General features: G+C 44.0%; 1 protein-coding gene across 2 annotated transcripts in view; it reads right to left on the bottom strand.

Moving 5' to 3' along the window:
- The window catches only part of Pcsk6 (proprotein convertase subtilisin/kexin type 6), a 199,942-nt gene that overhangs the window by 78,278 nt on the left and 97,536 nt on the right, over positions 1-24,128 (bottom strand). For both annotated transcript variants that reach the window (XM_046435863.2, XM_046435867.2), the window contains exons 8-11: positions 19,134-19,346; positions 15,144-15,244; positions 8,894-8,997; positions 7,125-7,242 (exon numbers count right to left, since the gene is read on the bottom strand). In XM_046435863.2, the coding sequence (XP_046291819.1) occupies positions 7,125-7,242; positions 8,894-8,997; positions 15,144-15,244; positions 19,134-19,346 (536 nt within the window). The remainder of the gene's footprint in view (positions 1-7,124; positions 7,243-8,893; positions 8,998-15,143; positions 15,245-19,133; positions 19,347-24,128) is intronic.

Here is a 24,128-nt window from a genome sequence, read left to right as displayed (position 1 = left end):
AGTAATTTGGTCTGTTGGAGGGCAAAGAGTCATCTGCATGGGCATCACAAGAGGCCCTGAGTCACTTCCTGGATCTGTGTTCTAGGATGTTCTCCACAGGATGGTCTGAAGTAGGGACTCTTTTGTTTCTTGGTGGACTTTCTCAACTGTATTAGTTCACATTTAGAACTTCCTTTGATGAAATTACTTTTCTTTAAAAAATATTTTTTTTTAGTTGTTGATGTACCTTTATTTTATTTGTTTTTATGTGGTGCTGAGAATTGAACCAAGGGCCTCACAAGTGCTAGGAAAGTGCTTTACCATTGAGCCATAACCCCAGCTCCTGATGAAATTACTTTTGATTATCAAACCATGGCACAGCATTTAGGCTGGAAATAAAATTTAACCACAAAAAAGAAGGTAATCTATTCCACTAATTGAGACAATGCTGTGCATGATTAATTGAACCATAAGGTGTTAATATACAATGTTGAAGTTTATAGCACCCATTTTTCTTCTGTGTGAGATAAAGGGGTTGATTAGCTGATTTCAAATATTCCTTCCAATGCTTGTGGTCTAAGATCCTATCAGACAAGGAATTTTAAAAAGATAATAAGGGGTGGGGTTCTGGCTCAGTGGTAGAGCGCTGGCCTAGCAAGCATGAGGCACTGGGTTTGATTCTTAGCACCACATTAAAAAATAATAATAAATAAAGGTAATATGTCCACTTACAACTAAAAAATAAATATTAAAAAAGACAGTAAAACCTATAGTCAGTCCTCATTATTCATAGAATCTACATTTGCATATGTACTTGCTAATGTTTATTTTGTATACTTAAAATCAACACTTGTGGCGCTTCTGTGGTCACATGTGGAAATGTACAGAGAGCAAAATATCTGAGTCACCTAATCTGCACTTTCTAGCTGAGGTCAAACAGGGCCACGTTCTGCCTTTGTTTCAGCTATCATACTCAAAAACTAAGTGTCCATTTCACAGTGCAAGCAGTGGCATGTTTTTTGAATTTTTGTACTTTCTGTTGATGATTTTGCTGTTTACAAGCGCCCCCCCCCCCCCCCCCCCCCCGTCTCCGCCGCCCCCAGCTTAGTGCTACAGTACTGTCTAGTGTCCCCAAGTGCAAGAAAGCTGTGACGGCCTTACAAAGAAAACATATGTGTTGCTTTCAGTTCAGATGAGTTACAGTGCTGACAGCCATGAGTGCAATGTTAATGAATCAACAATAGATAGCAAATAAGGTGTCTTTAAATAGAAACACATAGAACAAGATTCTGTACTATCAGTTGGCAAAAAATATTGTGGCCAGGGACTTGAAGGAATCTGAATCAATATACCCTCATTGGGACTCAGAAAATGATACCCAAGCCGAGCATGGTGGCGTATTCCTGTAATCCCAGCGGCTCGGGAGGCTGAGGCAGGAGGACTGCGAGTTCAAAGCCAGCCTCAGCAAAAGTGAGGTGCTAAGCAACTCAGAGACCCTGTCTCTAAATAAAATACAAAATAGGGTTGGGGATGTGGCTCAGTGGCCAAGTGTCCCTGAATTCAAAACCCAGTATACCCCCCCAAAATGAGACCCAAAGTGAAGACCTCAGATGCAGTTTCAGGAATGAAGGTTCTCTCTGACCTTCTTCTGTCCTCCTGTTTCCTGCTCCCTTACCTGGCAGGTCATAGAATTAGAATTTCTCTTCCTCAAGAGAAATTGGGCTCTTGAGTAAGGGCCTCACTTGGTACCTTGAGTATGAGGGCTGCATACTCAAGCCCTCAGAGGACTTTTGAAGACTTTTTTTTTTTTTTTTGTAAGAAGTACCTGTTCTTCAGTTGAAGTGATTTTCCCTTATCCTTGCACTTAGAGTTAGCATTCACTGGATGCTGCCTGTGATGGTCTTGCCCCATGTGGGCTCCTGCAGAGGTGGCTCAGATGCCATGGCCACGGTTCTAGGGGTTGTCTGTTCCGGGGGTCCAGGGAATATAGTTCTCTGAATCTAGAACCCCTCTTCCCAGTCACAAAGCCTAAAAATATTATCAAATCTTCCCAACTTTTCTATCTTGGAGCTGGCCATAGATTCTCTGACCTACCTTATCTGATGGTCAATCCTATTCCAGAAGGATGCCACCCCTTCCCTGGGAAGAAAGAATGCTGCAGAGAGGCCAGGAAGAATCTGAACAGACAGGCCTTTCAGGGTTCCTCTCTCAGTCTATTCCTATTAGGTCACCTTTTTAATCCAGTCATTTGTCCACATGGCTGTCCATGCGTCATCAAACCTAACTACAAACACGAGAAGTTCACTCTGAGTCTTTGGGTCTTCTTTGACCTGAAGGCTCCTATGTCATAGAAAACCGTGATCAGTGCTTTGTGCTTTTCCTCTTGTTAGCTTGCTTTTTGGCATAGGGGTGTCAGCCACAAACTCTATGTATGGCAGGAAGCCAAGCTCCTGCATACTCAAAATCAGCAATGGTTCAGGATGAGTAACCCATTGTTCATGGCAGCTCTGTAGAATGTAACTACCATGAGTGATGAGAAACAATTTTTCTAATTCAAATATTAATTTTAGGAGTAAGAAGCCTTTATAATTTGGAGAAAACAGGTTTACTTTGAAAACTAAGCTAGGAAGGGCAAAGGCTGCAACAAAATAGGCAGCTGTCAAAGTCTGGGGTAACAGGAGGCAGAACACATGTTGTGGGCCCAGTATAGTTGTCTCCAGGACAGGACTGCACAGCACCCCACAAGTTTTTAGAGGACACCCTAAATAGCAATGATCTAAAAAAAGAAATCAAAAGCAAGGGCCTCATATGGTACCTAGGTAAGCACAGAGGTCAGAAACCCTGGAGGGATACACTAGGGAGGGTTGCAAAGGGATGGAAGAATGCAGGAATTTGTGGAATACAGAGAAAGCCCAAAGGGAATAGGGGCCTTTAGCTTCCTAAATAGGTTGTGTGCTTGGGCACAGATGGGAGTCCAGATGACCTGGGTCCAATTCATAGGTATTCCATCAGGACCCCCCAGCTTCTTGCTTCGCTAACCTGCTACAGAGGGGCCACCCAGGGTCTGGCCTCTTGGGTGCTGATTCATGGCCAAGACTGGAGGAACCTCCAGGTAGCCAGGACCAAGGTGCTTTTCTGTCTTTGGAAGCAGCATGTGCAGCTGGTAGGGGACATGGAGAAATGGGAGGAAAGTTCCTCTGGGGATGTAGAAGTTTCTCTGCTTGGTTCAGTACAGGCTGAATTCCCACCTAGAGGGGCAAGATGGATACTGAAAACAGCAGTCTGGGGCAGAAGCTCAGCCCTGCAGCAGTTCAGCTCTAGTCCAATTTCTAAATTCCTTTGTGCCTCAATTTCTTCCTCTATAACATGGAGATAAAAATAGTACCTGAACCCTTCATCTTTGTTTGGGATTTTGAATGACTTAATAATGTGAAGGGCTTGGAACAATGCCTGGAACACAGTCAGTGTCTTTGAAACCATCACTGGTCATATGTCCTTACATGTGGAGTTGCTAGAAGACAAGAATCATACACAGTCTGGTTTAATGAAATTACACAGATAATCAATTATCAGAATAGAAAGCAGGATGTGGTTAATCCAAAGATAATCCCTGAGCATCTATAGATTATCTGCTGTATAGATAATCCTTAATATTCAAAACAACATAATGGCTTTTGGGGTGGAAGTATCTTGAGAGAGAGAGAAAGGGAGAGAGTCTCTCTCTCTCTCTCTCTCTCTCTCTCTCTCACACACACACACACACACACACACACGCCAAACTAAACTATTAACTCTGTCTGAATGGGAACTTTCCAAATCAGTCAAAACCTAAGACATGTAGGTAAGGTCTGATTGTTTCCCGATGGTTTAAAAGACACTTTTGTGGCCGTCTCTCAGCATTGAGTTGGGGGTCATGGGTGTCGTAAACTGTTTCACAGTAGCCTGGATTTTTAAAGAAGTAAGGAAAGTACTGGCTACACAAATCCAAACAATCAAATAAGATATTTCATAGCAGGAACTCTTTTTCATTCAAAGGGATTATATTAAGCTTGATTTTTTTTCACTTGAAGAAAAGCCATAAAAGAGTTAATTTTAGCATTTTCTCTGTGTAATACATAGATTTCTAAATAATTCTGTACAGGTAGATGTCACTGGTCACAATCCTATTTACCATCCTTTAGTTTAAGAAGGTTCTGAATAGATTATTACATATTAATAGTAATAACGTGTTTGATCCTCTACATGTGTTTGAATTACAGCAGAGACTCACTCAGGTATACTTTGCATTTTTCATTCAGTTTTAACTTGGAACCCCCCCAAATCCTGTTTTTTTTGTGTGTGTGGGGGGGGCTGGGAATGGAACCCAGAGCCTCTTGCGTCCTAGGGAAGTGTTCCACCACTGAGCTGTACCCCAGCTGCAGTCATTTTCTCCTGTAGGAAGTACCTGTTCTTCAGTTAAAGTGATCTCCCCTTGTCCTTGCACTGAAGACTTAGCATTCCCTGGACGCTGCCTTGACCCACGGGGGCTCCTGTAGAGGCAGCTCAGATGCCTTGATTCTAGGGGCTCAGTCTGTTTTGGGGTCCAGGGAACATAGCCTTCTGACCTTGCCTCACATCAGGGTGATGTTTCCCTTCTGCTCAAGGGAAAGGTAGGTAAGAATACCCCATGTGCCGCACAAAGGTGCACACAGAACGCAGAGCCTCTTCCTCTCTTGTTGTCTTATTTTGTTATTTACCATGGGAAGCAGCTGAGCCAGGTTTGGGATATTCAGAAAGTCCTAGAATTCCCCCACTAGAGAAAGAAACTTGAGCAAGGCCAAGACAGTAGAAGCTGGACTGAGAAATGCACATGAGGGAGCAGTCAGAGGAGGGACAAGCAGATGCATGGAATCCTTCCTTCTCATCTCATCTGTGGCAAAGCTAGAGGAGAACCCTGGTGAGGGAAACTGGCTATAACTGTGGTAAGGAACTCAGCAGCTCTGGTTCAAATCACTGCCCACAGGCAAGCAGGATGGCAGCAGAGCTGGCTGGAGCTTCCCACCAGGAGACAGGCTAGTGGAGGCACTCTTCTCCCTCTGGAGGCCCTTACATCCTCAGAAACAATCAAGTGGAGTCAGGTAAGGGTTTGAGACAGTAAGTGGGCTGAAAATTCCAGAGAGAGTCTGAAACTGCTAAAGGTAAAGATGATTTTCCTTCAGAAACAGAAGTCTGATTCTTGCCCCCTCTTGGAATTTGTAGAGTCCTTATTTTCCTCAAAGGACAGGAACAATGTCATACTGTGTGTTACGGCGGGTTCCCTCAACCTGTGCTGTCTAGACTCTGTGTGCTTTCACTTAAAAAACAAAATAAAATAAAAATAAAAACAACCATTCGCCACCGAGGCACCACTCTACCATCTTAAAATGATTTCTGGCAGGAGAAGAAAGCTTCATTCAGGAGCTTTCCTGACGGGGAGAACAGTGAGAGGGAAGAGGGCAGCTCTGCAGGTCAGGAGCCAGCCCCAGGAGCCCGCACCACCTCACCTGGCATCTGATCATCCATGTTGTGGGCATCTGGCAACAAACCAAGCCAATGAGGGTGAAAGGCCTTGTTTATCTCACCAAATCTCCCCTTTCTTTTGAATTTGACAGTCTAAGACTCCTTAAAGAAAATGAATTTTTAAGAAACCAACATTGAAGGACTAAGGATTTGGCTCAGTGATACAGTGCTTGTGTGAGGCCTGAGTTCTATCCCCCAGCACTACAAAAAAAAAAAAAAAAAAAAGAAAAAGAAAGAAAGCCAACATAGAATCTTGCCTCCTGGCCAGCTGACCTGTCAGGCTGTCAGGTCTTAGATCATCTAGTGGTCAGTCTGTGCAATTAGCCATAGGTTGGAAAATGCAATTTTTTAAAAAGATCCTTCAGAAGCTATTCACCCAACACTTTCTGAATTCCTACCCTCTGCAAGGTATCCATGAAAAACACTTTTCTCAACATTTTGTGACAAAACCTAGTATAAGAGGTAAACATATTCCCAGAAAAGGTGATCTCAAAGAGAAGGACCTATATTTGTCAATAAAGCAATGTACCCCTTCTTTTTCCCCTCCCTCCCTCCCTTCCTTTCTTTCTGTGCTGGATGGCTTACACAGGTGGGGCAAGCACTCCACCACTGAGCTACTCCCCCAGCTCTGCAATGTACCACTTCTAATCACTTCATCATCTCTTTTACAAACACCCATTTTCCAAAGGTAACAAATAGACCTAGCTGGAAATCCACTCCATTCTTTATCAGATATTAAAGTCTAGAGAAGCACCACTAGCCTTCTTAGCACAGGAGCAACAGCAAAATTCAGGAGGATAATCTGATTTCCTTCCTCAATGGAGTAGGGTTCTCACCGTCTGATTTGCTTTCCAGCTGATTTTTTTTTTTTTTTTTGTAAATAAAAATCTCAATGAACACATGTAATTGATTTAGAAAAACTTCCTCCAAAGGGCAATGCATGGAAGAAAGATGAAGTCAGAGTCCTGTAGCCAACTGCTCGAAGCTTGTTAAAAAATCCCAGTGCTTAAACCTTAAGAAGGTTTATGAGGCCTGATAAAAGCAACGCAGAGCTGCTCTGCATTTTGGATTATAAACCCCTGGTCTTGTGCCCCTTGCAACAGAGAAGAGGACTGATGTTGCCACTCTTACCCGTGCCCAGGAGGTTCACACTGTGGACTCTAGGGCAGCTAGACTGGGCTGGGGCTATGGTTCCAACTTCTAGTGGGTGGGGACAGAAAGACACTTGTGGCTGCTCTTCATTACACCTTGCGGGGCAGGGCAGATCCTTGGTCCAGTCTGCTATGTTAAAACTTATGGATAAGAATTTCCTGCACCAGGCCAAGGGATTCAGGTTGGGGATCCAGCTCCCTACCATCATACAATCTGCTTCAGAAGAGGAAGAGGCCTAAAAATGGTCATGGATCCAGAAGGAAACTTTTTCCTAACTGCACAATCCACAAGAGAAAATGCAGGCATGTATAGACACGCACCACCAAGCACATGCGCCCATGTCCTGCCTACCTGCATAGGAATGTGTGTGTCAACACCTCCCCCACCACATGATACAGCAGAGTCAGGTCTCACAAGTTTGAGAAGTAGTCACCAGTGCTGGAGCGGAGCCTTACCTGGGCCTCTTGTCTGAAGTGGCCACACACATATGCTGGGATGGCACTGCTGTCCACTTCTTTGCCTCCAGCACGAGAGCTTCTGCATCCACCAAGCCAAATCCATAGAGATGGCTAACTGAAAAGACAGGGCCTTCAGAGCCAGGCTCTCCTGCCTCCCTGCAGGAAGGGAGCAAAGCCAGCTCTCCCACCCTGCTGGGCTTCCAGGGAACACATGCCAATGGAGTCACCTCAAGGGCTCCTGAGAGCCCCAGGCTGAAGGATGGGTCCCTCTGAGAGGGTCTCAGTTGCATTGTTCTCTGAGCCCAACTTCTTCCACTTAGGAGAGTGGGCCAGGAGAGATGTACCATTTTGGTACAGAGTAGGAGGAGTGAGAGGGCCTAGGACTTTCTTTTGGGGTAGGGGGTGGAGGGGACAAGGACAGATTTATTTTCATTAAAATAATCTATTGGCATCTGTGCCTCCTGAATCTTAGCCCAGACAAGAGAAAAAAAATCTGAGACCTCAGGGTTGAGGGTTTAGCTCAGTGGTATAGTACCTGCCTAGCATATCCAAGGATCTGAGCTCCATCCCCACCAATGATAAAACAAAACTCAAAACAGACAAAACTGACCATGTGCACTAAGCACAATATAAACAAGGCTAGCGGCACTTGTCATTTTTCCTCTTCCTTGCTGAGTTCCCCAGGCATTCAGGGCAAGCACACTTTGGAGCCCACAGACAAGAGCGCTGAGAGCTGGCGGCTCCAGTGTTTAATTTGGCCAAGGGAGGAGAGTTTCAAAGTTTAATTTAAGAGGCAAGGTCAAGAACTAGATACAATCTATTTTCCTATTTAATTAGGCCAAAACTGAAATGTAGGTCAGCTCTTGTTACAGCACACCACTACCACCAACATTCCTGCAACACAGGGATGAATGAGGCCCAATCAACAGCTCCTTATTAAAAGGAATGCTCATTGGCCTTTACGGTAACAATACTTGACCTATATTTTATAGATACTAGTATTGGGCTTGGTGTCAAAATAGCTGGACCTGCACTTCAGAAAAGAAAGGGAAAGTCTTCCCCAATAACACCATGGCTGATCAAAATCTTTTCCAAGTATCCCTTAAAGGCAAACAAAGCCAATGATCCAGTCTTACAATTACCTACTCCAGAGGTGCCAAGTTTCTGGGTTGATCTAGTCCTGACAATGGCTTCATGGAACCTGGGTCTATACAATACTGGGCTAGGGGTGGAGGGTCTGCTGTCCTATGAGTTGCTTTTATAACACAGGGACTGGCCAGCAAGTTTTATAGTTAGAAAGTAATTTATATAACTATCTCAATGTCCTTGTTTATTGTGCAGATGAGGACATTAAGGGTGAGTTTCACAATGACAGAGCTATTCAAGGCTAAGAATGCAAGCTGCCCTTAGACAGCAAGTATCACTTATTTTAAAATTATGGATTTGTTTTAATGTATATAAAAATAGCCACAAATCAAAATCTAGATTCACTAATTATTAAAAAAAAATTACTTTTAAAATGTATTTCTTTATGTAAAAAAAGGGGGGTGTCAATTTAAAGAGAACTATTCAGTAAATGCTGGTAGAGGTGGTCCCGGATATGGCAAAAGTCATGAAATTAAGGAATCTGAACTGTTAAGATTTTCGGGTTCTCCCTTTATGTCAATGCTGGTGCCAGAATACTTTGATTCCAAAGATCACCCAGAGGGTCCACTAGGATGTGGTGACATGCTGGTCCTTGCCCAGCCCACCAGGAGCTGCCGCACCTTTATGCCCAGCGCCGTTCACTTTCCAGTCGTTGGCTTTCAGGTGGGCTGGCCGGGATGTCTTCACTAGCAGGTGCTGGACGTCCCTCCAGGTTAGCTGGCTGCTGCAATGACACAACAACAGCCCGCTGAGGCCCACACAGGTGCACGTGGCTGGCCACACAGGCCCATTCAGAGTGATGTGTGGGGAGCCAGCCCCACCCTGAACTAGAGCAAGCCCGCAGGCTCACAGCCACAGCCTCAGCAAGGGTTGACTTCATAAGCTCTTCATAAAGAATGTCTTCCTGAGATGAAAGAGCACAAAAGATGAATTAAAATCCATAAGCATAAAAAACCTTACTTTGCTGCCAAGCTCTGTCAGTTTGTACAGGGCCATACAGGAAATTTTGGAAGTGGCAAGGAGAAAAAATTTAATTTATTAAGTATTTGGGGCAATTCTTTGTCATAATGCACAAGAATATCCTCAAGCCAGATTCTATCCAGGTACAGACTGTAGTAATTCTAAATTTCTAATACATGCATTTTAGTGCAAAATAGAAACACGTCATTCAAATAACATATTTCTTTGATTCTCAGCTACATTTTCCTGCCTTTATAACTCCCCTAAAAACAGGATCCATCTTACCACTTGATGTCTCTTACCACCCAACTCTGTCCATTGCAATTGGGATCTTGTTACATCGCCTGGGGGGTGCTGAACTTGATCCTGGCTGTTCTTATTGTCACTTCCAGGTCTAAATAACTCTGAGTCTAAATGAACTCCTTGATAGTCACAAAATTTCAAAGAGATATGGAAGTATATATATATTTTTTTGTCAGTACTTCTGGTTTTTGTGGTACATAAAAGGGTACATCTTATGATCAATGGCATCTTGGATTTGATGAAGCTATTTTTCCTACTATCTCTAGGCAGAGAAAGAGAGTATAAAGCAAAATTACTTCCTCTACTCAGTATTAATTTTCATGAACTCTGGATATTTGCACGTATACGCTTTTTGCAAGGCTGCTTTTTAAAATATGGTACAGGTGATATCTACATATGAGTCGCCAATAAAAGGAATATATTATGGCTACATAAAACTAACAGCTGAGTAGGAAGATAGAAGCATAGATTCATGAATCCACTCACAATTTGACAGAGATATAGTTATATTTCATTCTTCTTTTAGTTTGTTGACACATATCTACGAACTTTTAACTAGAGAGTTAACCAAGAACAAATGAACATCTATTAAGACTTGAAATCCCTAACATCCCCTCTGCCCCAAATACTCTTTTTTTCCAGACTATCTTTTCAGGATTTATTCAAGTGGAGATGACCCAAACAATCCCCAGGACTACCCCAGGAACTTAATCTGCGTATGTGTCTATTTGCTACAGATCCCTGCTGTGCTATGTGTGCTCCTACAGCAAATGTGAACCTATGAACATGTGACATGCTTGGAACCTGGAGGAGCAGCTGCTACCACAAGGAAGTAAAAATGCTGAGGCATCTGATGTCCTGAGCTACCTCCTCAGGACAGTGCCTTCCCTGACCCAAGGCAATCTCCCACTGTGTGTGTGCACGTGTGTGCATGCATGTGTTCATGTGTGTTGAAATACCCATAATGTGAAATTTGCCATTCTAACAATTTCTAAGTGTACAGTTTGGTAGCATGAAGTACATGCATATCATCGTGCAGCACGATGCATCTCCAGAACTCTGTCATTTCCCAAACAGAAATTCTACCCATGAAACACTAGCGCCCCATTCCTACTTCTCACAGCCCCTGATAACCACCATCCTATTTTCTGTTCCTATGAATTTGACTTTTGTAGGTACCTAAAATAAATGGAATCCTGTTCTATTTGCCTTATTTTACTTAGGATAGTATCTTCAAGGTTCATTTCTTATTATAATATGTGTCAAGATATCCTTCCTTTTTAATGCTGAATAATATTCCATTGTATGTAGAGACCACATTCTGCTTGTCCATTCATCCATCCATGGACATGTGGGTTGTTTCTCATCATTTGGCTCCTGTTAATGATGCAGCCATGAATATGGGTATATTAACCTTTTTTTTTTTTTTTTGTCTTCCTACTTTCAATTCTTCTGGGGTTTCTTGATCATATGGTAATTCCACATGTACTTTTTTTTTTTTTTTTGGAACTGCCCTACTGTTTTCCTCAGTGGTTGCTCCAGTTGCTGTTTCCATAGTAGCTCCTGCTTTGCCTATTTTCCCATAAGGAGCTCACCTGTGCTGTGATCCTGGGGTACCCTCCTCCCTGGAGGCTCTCACTCTGGTCTTCCCTGGTCTCTCTGATGTGCTCTTGCTGCTGTGCCTGCCTGTCACTGGGTAGTCACTGGCCTCCTTGCTGTTTTACCCCCACCATGCCGACTCATCCAATCTCCAGTTCTCTGTCAGGCACAGATTGATCTGCTACTTTCTTCTTACGCTCTTTCTCCTGAGGACCTACATACCAACCTCAAGGGTAGAGAAAGATTCTGAGGCCCCAAGTAGTCTTAAGCAATGCACCCTGGTGTAGTGGTTATTGGCACAAGCTTTGGAGTTCAGATGGAGGAGATGTGGCTATAGTCATTTTTGGCTACGTGACCTGGAAAATCATTACTGCATGTCAAATGATTGCTGCATGTTATGGGGCTTACTGAAGGATGGCTTAAGCCAATCCTCCGGGAAGCTTAGCATTTAGGTACTAGGAAAAATGAGATTTAGAGTGAAGGACAGAAAGGCATAAAGTTAAAAATCTTTTTTTTTAGCCTTTGCCTTTTATTTGCATTTGTTTTATGATGAATTTATTCCCATAAGTTTTTATTTCTTCAGTTTCTTCTAGGATGACTTTATTCCATGCAACCTCCTCTTGTGGCTTAGGAGCAATTTGTTGCTTTTCAGTGAGGATCATCTCAGTGTGGCAGGGGCAGCTCATGCGCAGGATAATCTGACCATAAGCTCTGTTGGTGGCGAATCTTGGTTGATTTGCTCACCTGGAAATGCTCCATGACCATACATCTAAATTTACATTTAAACCTTTAAGTTCAGCATTAGTCTTGGGATTTTTAAGCATGTGCAACAAAAATCCAGCACTCTTTTTTGGTCATTGACCCTGTGTCCAGCCCCACTGTCTGGCCTGGTCACACCTATCAGCTCCGCTAGCATTCCTGGCACACACTACTTTTTAAAAATGACATCTTTCAGATACTTGGTAGCTTTTTGGATTTGCATACCCTCAATGGCCTAGGCAGTTTCACAGGTGCCCTTAAAGTGAGCATGAAGATTGGGATCTTTTAATTTCCATGATATTATAGAGTTTTGAACCATCTTCACAGACTACCCCAGGCTGTTTGTGGGAAGAGGAGGCTACAAACCATTCTGTTATGAGGAAATCCGTTTCCTTTTTGATTCCAGTTAATAAGATCACAGTGTAAATGTATGGAAAATATGTCAAGGAAAGGGTGTTGGAAATGTTTTTCTTTCTTTCTTTTGCAGAACTGGGAATCAAGCACAGGGCCTTGTGCAGTTAGGCAAGTGCTCTACCATTGAGCTATGCCCTAGGCCTGAAAGTGTTTTTCAGTGAAGAAGGAATGGCTGGATGGGAAGTCCTAAGACTGCCTTAAGCTATGGGACAATTCTTACAAATAAATCTTCCTTCATTCTCATCACACGGTGTCCTTAGATCCTCCCAATTCCCCTGGGAATTTCTCCTCCCAGGAACATCTGCTTTGCCCTGGTTCCTTCTACACCTACAGTGAATGGAGAGAGAAGGCAACTCTGAGATTGTGCACCCTAGGCAGGTTGGACTCAGTCTCCAAATCTCCTATACGCAGGCCTGCAGGTTCCTTGGATGTCACTGTTCCTTCCTTGACCAGTGCCATAAGTTTTTAAGAGCTCTAGGCAGACACTATCTGAAATGAGCTTTGCTTGACTTGTCACCTAAATGTCTGAGAAGGTGCTGTGACAATGAAGAAGATGGCTATCTGGGTTTTCATGGATCCACAGGCAAGTTGAGTAGAACCTTCGGTCACGAAGCAGAGTTTGTTTTCTATTTGGTTCTAACAAAATTCCTCGCATGTTTCCAATAAGAAATAGAAGAAAATAGAGAGCAATGAATTGCTAAGTATGTGAATGCAATTTTCCACACAAGTAACTAATTATTTAGGACTTTTAAAAAGAGCCTCAGGACACAGAAGCTGACATTGTGGCCTGGAAATTGAAAAATATTTAGCTGTTTCTTTGTTAAATTGGTAGCATTTGAGTGTTGTGCTCTTTAGTTGTGTGGAAATCAACATGCAAACATGCATAATTACAAAGATTTACGCAGCCCAAACATTCTTTTTGAATCATTGAAAAGCTCATCTACAGCAAACGATTACTGAAGAATGGCTCATTTGTTCCATGTCTCTTTTGATGTCTAAAGCTAAAATTTGCTTTTGACCCCATTATTGCATGTGGAGTTAATTCTTTTTTCTTTCTGATCCATTCACACACTAGCAACTCTGGGATTTCTATTGAGTTTATAATAGACAAAGCATCACCCTTTTATCATCAATTTATGAACTAAAGTTCTTAAAGGGAACACAACAAGCTAAAGCGTGCCTTTGCTGTGTGGCGTAGAATGGATGCTGGATCCAGTCCCCAGGATCCTCCAAAGGGGAGAAAACAGTGGGCTTAAAAAAAGAAGACACTTCAAAAGATGGGCATGGAACCACCCTATGACCCAGCTATACCACTCCTTGATATTTATTTATCCCAAAGAATTAAAGTCATCATATTATAGCAAAACATGCATACCCATGTTTACATTGGTACAATTCACAATAGCCAAACTGTGGAATGAACCTAGGTATCCATTAATAGACGAATGGATAAAGGAAATGTGGTATATGTACAAAATAGAGTTCCATTCAGCCATAGAGAAGAATAAAATGGATGGAACTTGAGAATATTATGTTAAGAAAAATAAGCCAAACCCAGGTCGAGTGTCATATGTTTTCTCTTATATGTGGAAGCTAGAGAGGGAAAAGGGGGGATGAAGGTATGTGGGTATGGTGGGGGTCTCATGAAAATCAAAGGGAGATCAGTAGAGCAAGGAAACGAAGCAGGGAGAGGGAGGAGAGAAGGAAAGGGGAAATTCTGGGAATGATACTGGTGAAATTGTATTGTCAACTTGTATTCATGTACAAATATGTAACGACAAATCCCAGCATTACGTATAACTACTATGCACCCATAAAAAATGGGAAAAGAAAAAGTAGAGAAGAAACAACTTTGCAACCATTGGAATTGCCTGAAAAAGGAAGGAAATTCTGATACATGCTACCACAGAGATGAGCCCTGAAGACCTTATGCTAAGTAAAGTAAATCAGCTACACAAGGACAAATACAGGTGGAGTATCTATTATCCAAAATCCTTAGGACTAGAAGTATTTTGGATTTTTTATATTCTTTTTGAGATTTTTGGAGCTTTTGCATAGATTTAATGGGTTAGGGATTCTTAATCTGAAATCCAAACCACTCCAAAAGATGACAATTCCTGACCATGGTGTTAGCACTCAATTTGTTTTTGGATTTTGGAGCAGTCTGGATGTCAGATTTTAATTTTAGAGATACTCTACCTGTGCTGTAAGATTCCATATGAGGTCTGTAGAATAATCAAATTCATAGAGATGGAAAGGAAAGTGGGGGTTGTCAGGGGCTGGAGAGAGTGTTATGAGCTGAATTGTTTCATATGATGAATGCCTCAGCCTAGCATGTGACCATATTTGGAAACAGGACTTTCAAAGGTAATTAAGGTAAGTGAAGTTACCTGGGGGAACCTGCATCTACTATGTCTAGTGCTCTTATGAGAAGAGGAAATCTGGACCCTGAAAAGGGATATAACATGGAGACACATAGAGAGGTGGCTGTCTGCTAGCTAAAAAGATACCAACTCTGCCGACACCTGGATCTAGGACCCCTAATCTGCAGAACTTTGAGACAATGAGTTTCTGTGATATAAGTTGCCTTTTATGATAGTCTGAGCAGATGAACATAGGTAGCTGGTGCTTCATGGTTCAGAGTTTCAGTTTGGGAAGGTGGAGGACTCCTGGAGGTGGGTGATATCATGATGGCTGCACAACAATGTACTGAATGCATTTTGATGCTGCTGAGCTATACACTTAAAGGTGGTTAAAATGGTAAACTTTATGTATATTTTGCCACAATGTAAACAATTTTTAAAAAAAGGAAAAGAAAGGAAAGTGAAAACTTACTTTGCTTCTAGAGCCAAGGCGATGATGCCCGCCACCATGGGGGCTGAGACCGAGGTCCCGGTGTGGCCATCTGTGCATCGCTGACGCAAATCAGTGGTGACCTGGGTGAGAGAAAGGTATGTGAGACAGGGAAGGCATGAGGCCTGTCTCAGTCTCAGAGGAATCAAGACTACCCAACATGCTGCAGGCTGGAGAGTGTGACCCTGGGTGCCAGGAACAGAAAAGGCACTGGGCAAATGCATTGTCTGGTGCTCCCCACGCAATGGCTTGTCTCACGTGTGAAGTGCTGCAGGAACGGGCTAACCTCAGGGTGAAGATGGGGATGAGGCAGGGAAAGACAAGTAGCCGGCAAACACATATCATGAGCTCAGCTTATTCTTTAGTACTGCAGAAGTATGTGCAGAGAAATAGGAAAAGCAAATTGAAACAAAGAGGGACCCTCCATAAGTCCTTTCCTTGAGTCACCAGGCACTGTGCGTCTTCCACTAATGTCTAAGAGTTCCTACAGCAAGACCATCCACCAGAGCCCACCTCAGTGATTTCCTAATTTTAGGGCAACTGAAAACCAGCTGTTCATGGTGTACCCAAGTGGCTGGATAGTGTTATGTTATTTAGCCTCAAAGTTACATATTGAAGTCTCCACCCTGATGTCCCCCTCAGTAGGCCCAAAGCACCTCAGTTCTGTCTACAGAAACAGATAAACCTGGAGTGTCCTCGGCATCTGAGCAGAATGAAGAGCCAGTTGCTGTCTTTGGGAACGTGAGCCTGGCTCTACCAGTTGTGTGTGTGGGGGGTGTCTGTTGGCCCACCTGAGAAGCAAGGTGGGATGGGCCTTGCTGCTCATCCTGATCTGCACCCTGTCTTGGAACTGAAACAGGGAGTGGTGGCATTAGGATCAGCATGTGTGTTCTGCTGTTGTGGACAGGATCATGCCTCCTGGGGATCTTTGCTTTTAGATCTTTAGTGTTCCTTCCATGCACTTTGCAGATGGAATTAAGTTGCTCATCAGATGTAAATCGGGGAGCTGATCCTGGGTTACCTGGGAGGGCCCTGAGAAGTGAAAGGGGGCTGGGAGTGCGGCTCAGTGGTAGAGTGCTTGCCTAGCACTGCTGGCTTGGAAGGGAGATCTGGGGAGACCTAAGCCAAGGACTGTGAGTGGCTCTGGAATGAGAGTACCCCTAGTCAGAGCCCATGAGCAAAGGAGGACCTCAGTCCCATGGCCACAGGAAGCTGAATATTGCCCACAATCTAAATGTGTACGGAAACAGGTTCTTCCCCAAAGCTGCCGGAAAGGAGCACAGCCTGCCAACATATTGATTTCAGGCTTATGAGATTCCAAGCAGAGACCCAGCAAGGCTGCTGGATTTCTGACCTATAGGACTGTGAGATATAAATTTGTACTGTTTTAAGCTGCTAAGTTAGTGATAATTTGTTATGGCAGGAACAGGAAACTAACCCACCCACCCGCCCACCACAAGGCTCCAGTAGCCAATTTGTGTAAGCCTTGAGAACAAATTTCTCCAGTGATAACAACCCAGTCCTTCCACATGTTTCCCATGTCTCACTTTAGCTGGGCTGACAATTCCGCAGTGGAGGGGGATCTGTGTCACACATGCACAGGAAGATCTGACAGGAATGTCCACAGAGGCTGCCTTCCTCCCTGCCAGTCCAGAAAGCCTAAGGCACCTTGACATGGAGAGAGCAGCTGAGGGCAAGGGAAAAGGGCCCAGGATGCAACCTCTCTGCCCCCAGCCTCTTCATATGCAAATAGGCACAATGATAGGCCACTGCACATACTCATGCTGGGTAAATGGTGGCCAACAAGGGAAACTAAGGGTGGCTGGGCAGGAAGCCAAGCAACTGAGAGCATGTGAGGCCCAAGGTTTGCTCTCCAGCCTCAGAGAAGGTGAGGAGTGAGCAAAGGGATCTTCCCCAGGGGGACAGCTAAACAGGGAGGGAAGCCCCCTGTGAGTCCTAGTGCTGTGCCAGAAACATGGTTCATGTTTACTGAACGTATAAACCCTCTGCTGAGGTCAGAGATGCAAGCTGTTGGTTTTCCTTCTTTGATCACGAGTCAATCAGTGGGGGTCATCCCTCACACCAGAAAGACACAGCTTGACATTTATTGGACTGAGGGGGATGAAGCACACAAGGGCACAGACATTTGACTACTGTCAGAGATCTGCCGAACTCAAGACTATGAGGTGCCGACTGTCCAGATCAGTTGCTTGTCCCCTTGCAGGATATCTGAGTGGACTCAAAGCAAACACTGGGCTCTAGTGGAGCAGAGGGAAAATGCCACCCATACTGTCAGAGTAGAGTTCTGGGACAGTAACTCTAACTGGTTCCATTTTCTCTTTTATTGTGCTCCCAACTACATCTTCTTACCCACACATTATTGCTCAGAGAATTTCTTTTTCAAAAGAAAAAAAAAAAAGTGTGTGTGGGGGGGTATTAAAGCATCTTTCTTTTCTTTAATTTTTTTAGTTGTCAGTGGACCTTTATTTTATTTATTTATATGTGGTGCTGAGAATTGAACCCAGTGCCTCACACAAGCCAGGCAAGTGCTCTGCCACTGAGCCACAACCCTAGCCTGTATTAAAGGATCTTGTAGTTAAAGTGTGTGCACATGCATGCACAAATACACACATGCTAGCATGATTAAATAAGCAAATAAAGCCATGAGTCCTGCTTCCAGAGTTGAGTGACACCATCCTCCCAGAACGCAGCCAATGGTACAAAAATGCTCAATAATTCGAGCCTCGACTTGCTCCCAGTTGGGTTTCAGCCCAAACATCTGTTTAATAAGACTCCAGCAAGTCCATGCTCAAATGAGCTGGATGCCTAAATGAAAAGGACATCATTTAGAATCTCAGCTGCCCATCCCAGGGGCGAGGGCTGCAGGAGAAAGGGAAAGTAACAACTTAAATTAATGCCTTAGTCAAGCAGCCTGGGCTGTGGCCAGGTGGTCAGTGGAATGGTGGTGGCTGACCTTTCACGGGTGCAGAGCAAAGCAAAGAATGGGAAGCCTGTGTACTTCCCCAGAAAAATGTAAAAATGAATTTGCAAATAATTTCTAAAGATGTAGCTAAGCACCAGGATAAATAAAAGATGCTAGTGAGCTTTAAAATTAAACCATGTCTGGCCTGCTCTGTGGTCTCATTTTTTAAATGTCTATAAACTAACTTAACAGTCGTTAAGTTAGTACATTTGAATTCTGCATTAACTAGATGGGAAACCCTCCCTTTCTCCATTTTTTTTTTTAAATTAGGAAAGTGTATAGGGAAGAAAGTGGAACAAATTCCACCCATATAGGAAAACCATTACCGTATGAAAGGTCAGTCAGGGGCTGGGTATGTGGCTCAGTGGTACAGTCCTGGGCAATGCCCTGGGTTCCATTCTCAGCACCACCCACCCCACAAAAAAAATAAAAGAAATAGTGAAAGATAAATCCCACATGTTCAGTGAAGTGAGCAGAACAGACAGAAATCATTGGTTGACTTCCAAGTGGCCACCATGTGCCCTTTAGTAGCAGCAGAAAGCCTAGAAGAACACTTGGATTTCTAGAATATTCCAGTATAAAAGCAAGACTTTTTCTTACTCTATTTTACACGTGGGAACTGGACTGGTCAATTGGATTCTGAGTGATGCAACCACAGAATTTCAGAGAGCTAAAAGGAGAAACGATGAGAAATGAACCCCATTATTAAATGATATTTTTGGATCACTAAAGCCAGAGAGGGTTTCAATTGGTATTTCTGGGCACAGAGGAGAAAGGCAGGGTCGGAGGCAGGCTGCCAAGGGACTGAGGTTGACCTCAAGGCTCAAATGGTTTGCCAAGGACTGAGGCTGGGAACCTGGGATCCAGCACAATTTGGCCTCATTCTAATTCACCTGTAGGGAAAAGGAGGTCTCCCCACCCGCTGCCACCCTCGTCCCAGAGAGATGACATACATGCTATAAACCCTCTAACTTTCCAGGAAAACTTACAATTTTCCGTTCATAGAAGGCCCCGCTGCTGTAGGTGGTAGCCAGGGTGGAGGCACACTCCTCTAGGTACCAGGGCTTGTGGCCATTCTCGGTGGTGCTGCTCACAGAGATGGTGTAAATACTGTTGGTGTAGCCGTCACAGGAGCAGTAGTCCCCCTCTCTCCCACCATTCCCAGAGGCCCAGACGAAAATGGATCCCAGGCCCTGCCGGCCCTAGATGGGAGCAAGAAGAACAAAGAATGAGCCAGGGCAGCCAGAACCTCCAGGCCTGAAGTCACACCTTCTCAATATTCAACCAAAGGGACTAAGAAGGATGTACTGAGACCATCCAGGTGCAAACCTCTCTATTGATTTTAATGGGGCAATTTTGCCTGTGGCATCAGCTTTAAAACTGTAAAACCCCCAGATCATGTAAGGGGAGGAGAGGCAGAAAGAATCCTTTGCTCTTCTCAGGAAAATCCAGGGCCTAACACAAGCTGTTCCACTTCAGAGAAATGCCTCTAATTTTCATTGCAATAGCCAAGAATCAAAGAGACCTGGTAGTGCCACAATAATACCATAATATAGATGATGGTAGAATTCATAACTTTAATTTCTCTGGGTTGAAGCAGCTGGTCTTATGGGAAAAATCAGGAATTTTCTGCAAACATTGCTAAAGAGGTACCCCTCTTGGAAAGCCAGCTAATTTTGCAAAGAAGGATGAGACCAGGAATTCTGGGTGAAGACTGAAAAGGTAATACAGTTATGGTTCCAAATGCTGGTGGCTGCCTGCAGGTGTCCTGTTAGAGTTCCCTGCCATGGGAGAGTGTTGGAGTGGTCAGATCATCAACACAGGCCCAACCAGTGGCTTCATCCCTGTGTAGGTTTCCATTGTTAAGAACTTAATCGTGAAAGCAAGCCTGTGAGAGACAGTGACAGGTCAGGAGCAGATTCCAGCACTTCTGTTCTATCCCATATCCACAGGATCAATGATTTCTAACCAAACCAACACTCTCCCATGGCAGGGAACTCTAACATCCCAGCTATGAACATTAACTAATGATTAACTAATGGAAGCCTGGAATGACTGATTCAGTCCAAATAGCTGGACTTGGTGGTGGTGCACAGCCAGCCTCAGTGAGTGGTGCCGACACCCACATGAAACAGGGCCCCCAAGGCTCCTGACTTCTGCATCCTTATTGAGGACCCTCCTTTCCAAACCAAATGACATGTCCCCAAATCAGTCAATTTAAAGATAACTTTCAACCTAATTTTGCAACCCCTGTGGATACAATTTGAAGCCCTACTATGATTGAATACAAATAGAATTCAAGTCTGTCCTTGGCTAAGTGGACCATTTCTTCTGTAAGCTTTGCATCACTCCACTTTGTGGGCCAAGGGGATTCTAGTTCTAACCCAAGTTTCCCAAGAGAGTAGGCAGGAAGGTTCACCCAGTCCAGCTACTTCAAGTAGCTACATTCACTCAACTTTCTGTATTTCTAAGATGGGTTTGTCCAAGTAGTCAAGAGCTCACCAAAATGGTTACCCTCATTTATCAAAAAGGTTAACTTCTAGATTAAAGGAACAAAGTACTAAGGAAAGTGGGTGTGTCCATGCAATTATAGTCATGTGCCAAATAAGAATGTTTCAATTAGTGATGGGCCACATGTAGGACCGTGGTAATATCATATAGATAGGTGTGGAGAAAGCTAGACTGTCTAGGTTTGTGTGAGTGCACTCTGTGATGTTCACACAATGATGAAATTGTCTAACAATGCATTTCTCAGATTATATCCCACCATTAAGCAAAGAAAGACTATAATTACCTGTTGGAAAAGATTAATCAGAGAAGCAGTTTAAAACAACCAAAATCCAAGTAAAAAGGAATTTAACCCATTGGAGCCTATCTTTCTGCCACATGAGAATCATCCCTAAGACATAGTTACTCTTAACTCTCCCCATCCCACTCAAAAAATTTATAAAATGTTATCATTTTGCAAAGTGGAGCAGCATCCTTATTGTCCTGAAGGTATAGAGAATAGCTTAAAACAGTGCTCCTCACACTTAAATGTGCATGCACTTAAGTCCCCTGTGAATCCCCTGTTACAATGCAGACTTGGATGTGTCAGGTCTGGGATGGTGTGGTAGTCAGTTTTCTTGTACTGTAACAAATACCCAAGATAATCAACTTACAAAGGGAAAAGGTTTATTTTGGTTCACAGTTTTGGAGATCCTAGTACATGAACAATTATACCACTGCTGTGGACCTGTGGCAGCACTTCACAAAAAGAATATGTGGCAGAGGAAGCCCATTTCCATTATGGCTGGAAATGAAAGAAGAAAGAGGAGGGCTGGGTCCCATTACCCCCAGTGCCTAGAAGCCCTGCCACTAGGCCTACCTCTTCGAGGCTCCACCGCCTCCCAATAACACCCTCTGGGATCCAAGACTTGACACTTGGGCCTTTGGGCCACAATCCAGATCCAAACTGTAGTAGATGGGCCTGAGATTCTGCCTGCCTTAGGAGGGAGGGCCCAGGCGATGCCAGTGCTGCTGGTATCTGGTCTTCCCACCTTACGCTGTGCATTTACTGCCAGCCCAGCCCCCTCTCACAGGCACTGCAGTATCGCCAGCCTCCTTTTCTTCTTAAAATGCTTCTTGGAAAGGGACCACGGGAAGGAGGCAGAGGAGACACCCAGACGACCTGAGGTGTAAGAGAGGTCTTAGGGGTCCCTGAGGATTTTATGTTCACTCTCCAGGTCTCCCAGGACAGAAGCCACAGGAACGTGTCAATCCCTCTAGCATAAACCTGCATTCTACTCAGTAAAGCCACAACTTCAACCTGATCAAATCATATTTCGACGTCCTCCTGGGGGGAGTGGTGACTTTATCCATGAGCTCAGAAGCACTCCTCCTGACAGCTGGCCAACACCCGCCATCTGGTGAAGACCAGTGTTTTTAGCCCAGTGGGGTTTCGTCTCCCTTCTAAACAAGCCATGGGAGGAGCAAGGACTGACATTAAACAGATCCCTGTGCCAAATTACGGCTTTGAAGGTCTCCTACCACCAGACCACATCATCTACCAGAGATGAAGTCAGATTTTTACAGAAAAAGACCATAGGTGACAAACGGGGCGGCAGGAGGAAAAACAGATGGGGAAATGTGGTTGGGTTTGAGATCATCAGATTTCTAGGAGGATTTTCCGTGACAGCTTTAGACAGCTGCAATTTAAGGCTCCCTCTATGACATATTTTACTTCAGAATGACTAAAAAAAGAAAATTAAATGACCTCAGTATTTTAAGAAACCGTGACAAGAATGACGGGGAGCCACATGGTCTCCTCTGCAAGTCCCTACTCCCCCTGACAGCTTGATGAAGCTGATGTTGCTCAGAATTCAGAATGCAGATTCCCCTCTCTGCAGCTCCAACTTTTCAAAGTCTCCATGGGCTCCGTCTACACAGATCTGAGGGGACAATCCAAATGATCTCTTAAAAACCATCAATACCTCCCCTGGAAACAGGGTGCCTCGTTCTCAGAGCTCAGATCTTTAGAAATCATCTCAGAAATGCCAGATGTTCAGTATTAACACCATTCAAAGGGATGTTTCATGCAGAAGAAGCGATCTCTAACTTAAGTCACCCTCCCTGAAAGCTGAAATTCAGCTTAATTTTTAGGATGTTTCACTTGTCATCAAGTTTGAGATCCAAGTGATCTAGTGGGTGGGAGGGGGAATTGAGTCATGGAAAGACATGATTTATTTATTCAGCGGTTCCCTCATGAGCAGAGGCTCACTTGGCCATCCCTGAATCTGCCAATACGCGCCCAGCTCAGCACAAGGCCCAGCTCAGGTGCTCAGTGGCCTGACGGAAGCCACCTTTGGGTCTCCCTGGAGTCGTGTCAAGCAACCCAAGCCCGACGCATGAGGTTACATGCTGACGTGCTGTGAGTCTACTTTTCCTCCTTTATTTTTCTTCTTACATGGAGTATCTAGGTGAGGAATAATCTCAAAAATCGACACTCCCATTTTGGGTGACTAGTTTCTTGGTTGTGAAAGCCTGGATGGTGGCAGGAAAGGGCAGTGGAAGAGGAAACCTTCATGCACACTGCAGGGCAGCACCCCATCCATCAGAGGAGCTGCAGACCAGGTGCCCCAGGCAGGAAGTGTAGACATGGTACAGACTCCCAGCCTGGGAGGTCTACGGAAATGGAGGGAGACTCCAGGGTTTCAGCACAGTGGGAGGGGGCAAGGTGGGGGGCCTTCTGAGAGAAAAAGACACATTGACTAGAAGAAATTCATAGACAGCAACCAAACTCAATGTATCCTATAAAGAAATCCAATCATATTATTCAGAAAAATGGAAATCATGAACAAAGCAAAAAAAAAAAAAAAAAGATTGTTCCTCTGTGGCTAGAAGGAAATAAAGAAGGCTGTTTCATTATAATCCTCTGGAACATTATTTATTTATTTATTAACTAATTATTGACCACATTTTAATCACTATGTATGGGTTATAATACCATAAGAACTTTAAAAAATTGTTTTGAATTATATGACTAATAAAATGGGCTTACCTCCTTCTCTTCACCTCCTCTCCTCTCCTCCTCAGAAATCAGAGATGCCTGGATTTCATTCTGGAACTCCCTGCACCCACCAGCACTCATCAGCCATAACTTGTGCTTTGGACCGGAGCTTATTGAACCACCCAGGACCTTCTAGATGCCCATCACAGCTCTGTCTGCCTGCTCCAAGAAGCTGTCCTCACTCAGATTTCTTGTCACCAGCTTCTAAGAGCTGGTTCATCCAGCTACCCACTTCCCATCTCCCAGACTTTCATCCTGAATGGACAATCAGTCGCTGGTGGGTAACCTGCTGGGAGGAGCCTGCCATCCTCCCAGGCTTCTGCAGACACTGACCTCGAGGATATTTCCTCTGCTTCACATCTGATGAAGTTCTACTCTGAAACAGTATGCAGGGCTGTGTGCTGGTGGGGGCCAGGGGGTGTCTAGATAGTGGCTT

Source organism: Marmota monax, unplaced genomic scaffold (assembly GCF_021218885.2).
Source record: "Marmota monax isolate L192 unplaced genomic scaffold, Marmota_monax_Labrador192_F-V1.1 WCK01_AAM20220418_F8-fsc00005, whole genome shotgun sequence".
Lineage (NCBI taxonomy): Eukaryota > Metazoa > Chordata > Mammalia > Rodentia > Sciuridae > Marmota > Marmota monax.
This window is presented reverse-complemented; position numbering and strand designations above follow the sequence as displayed.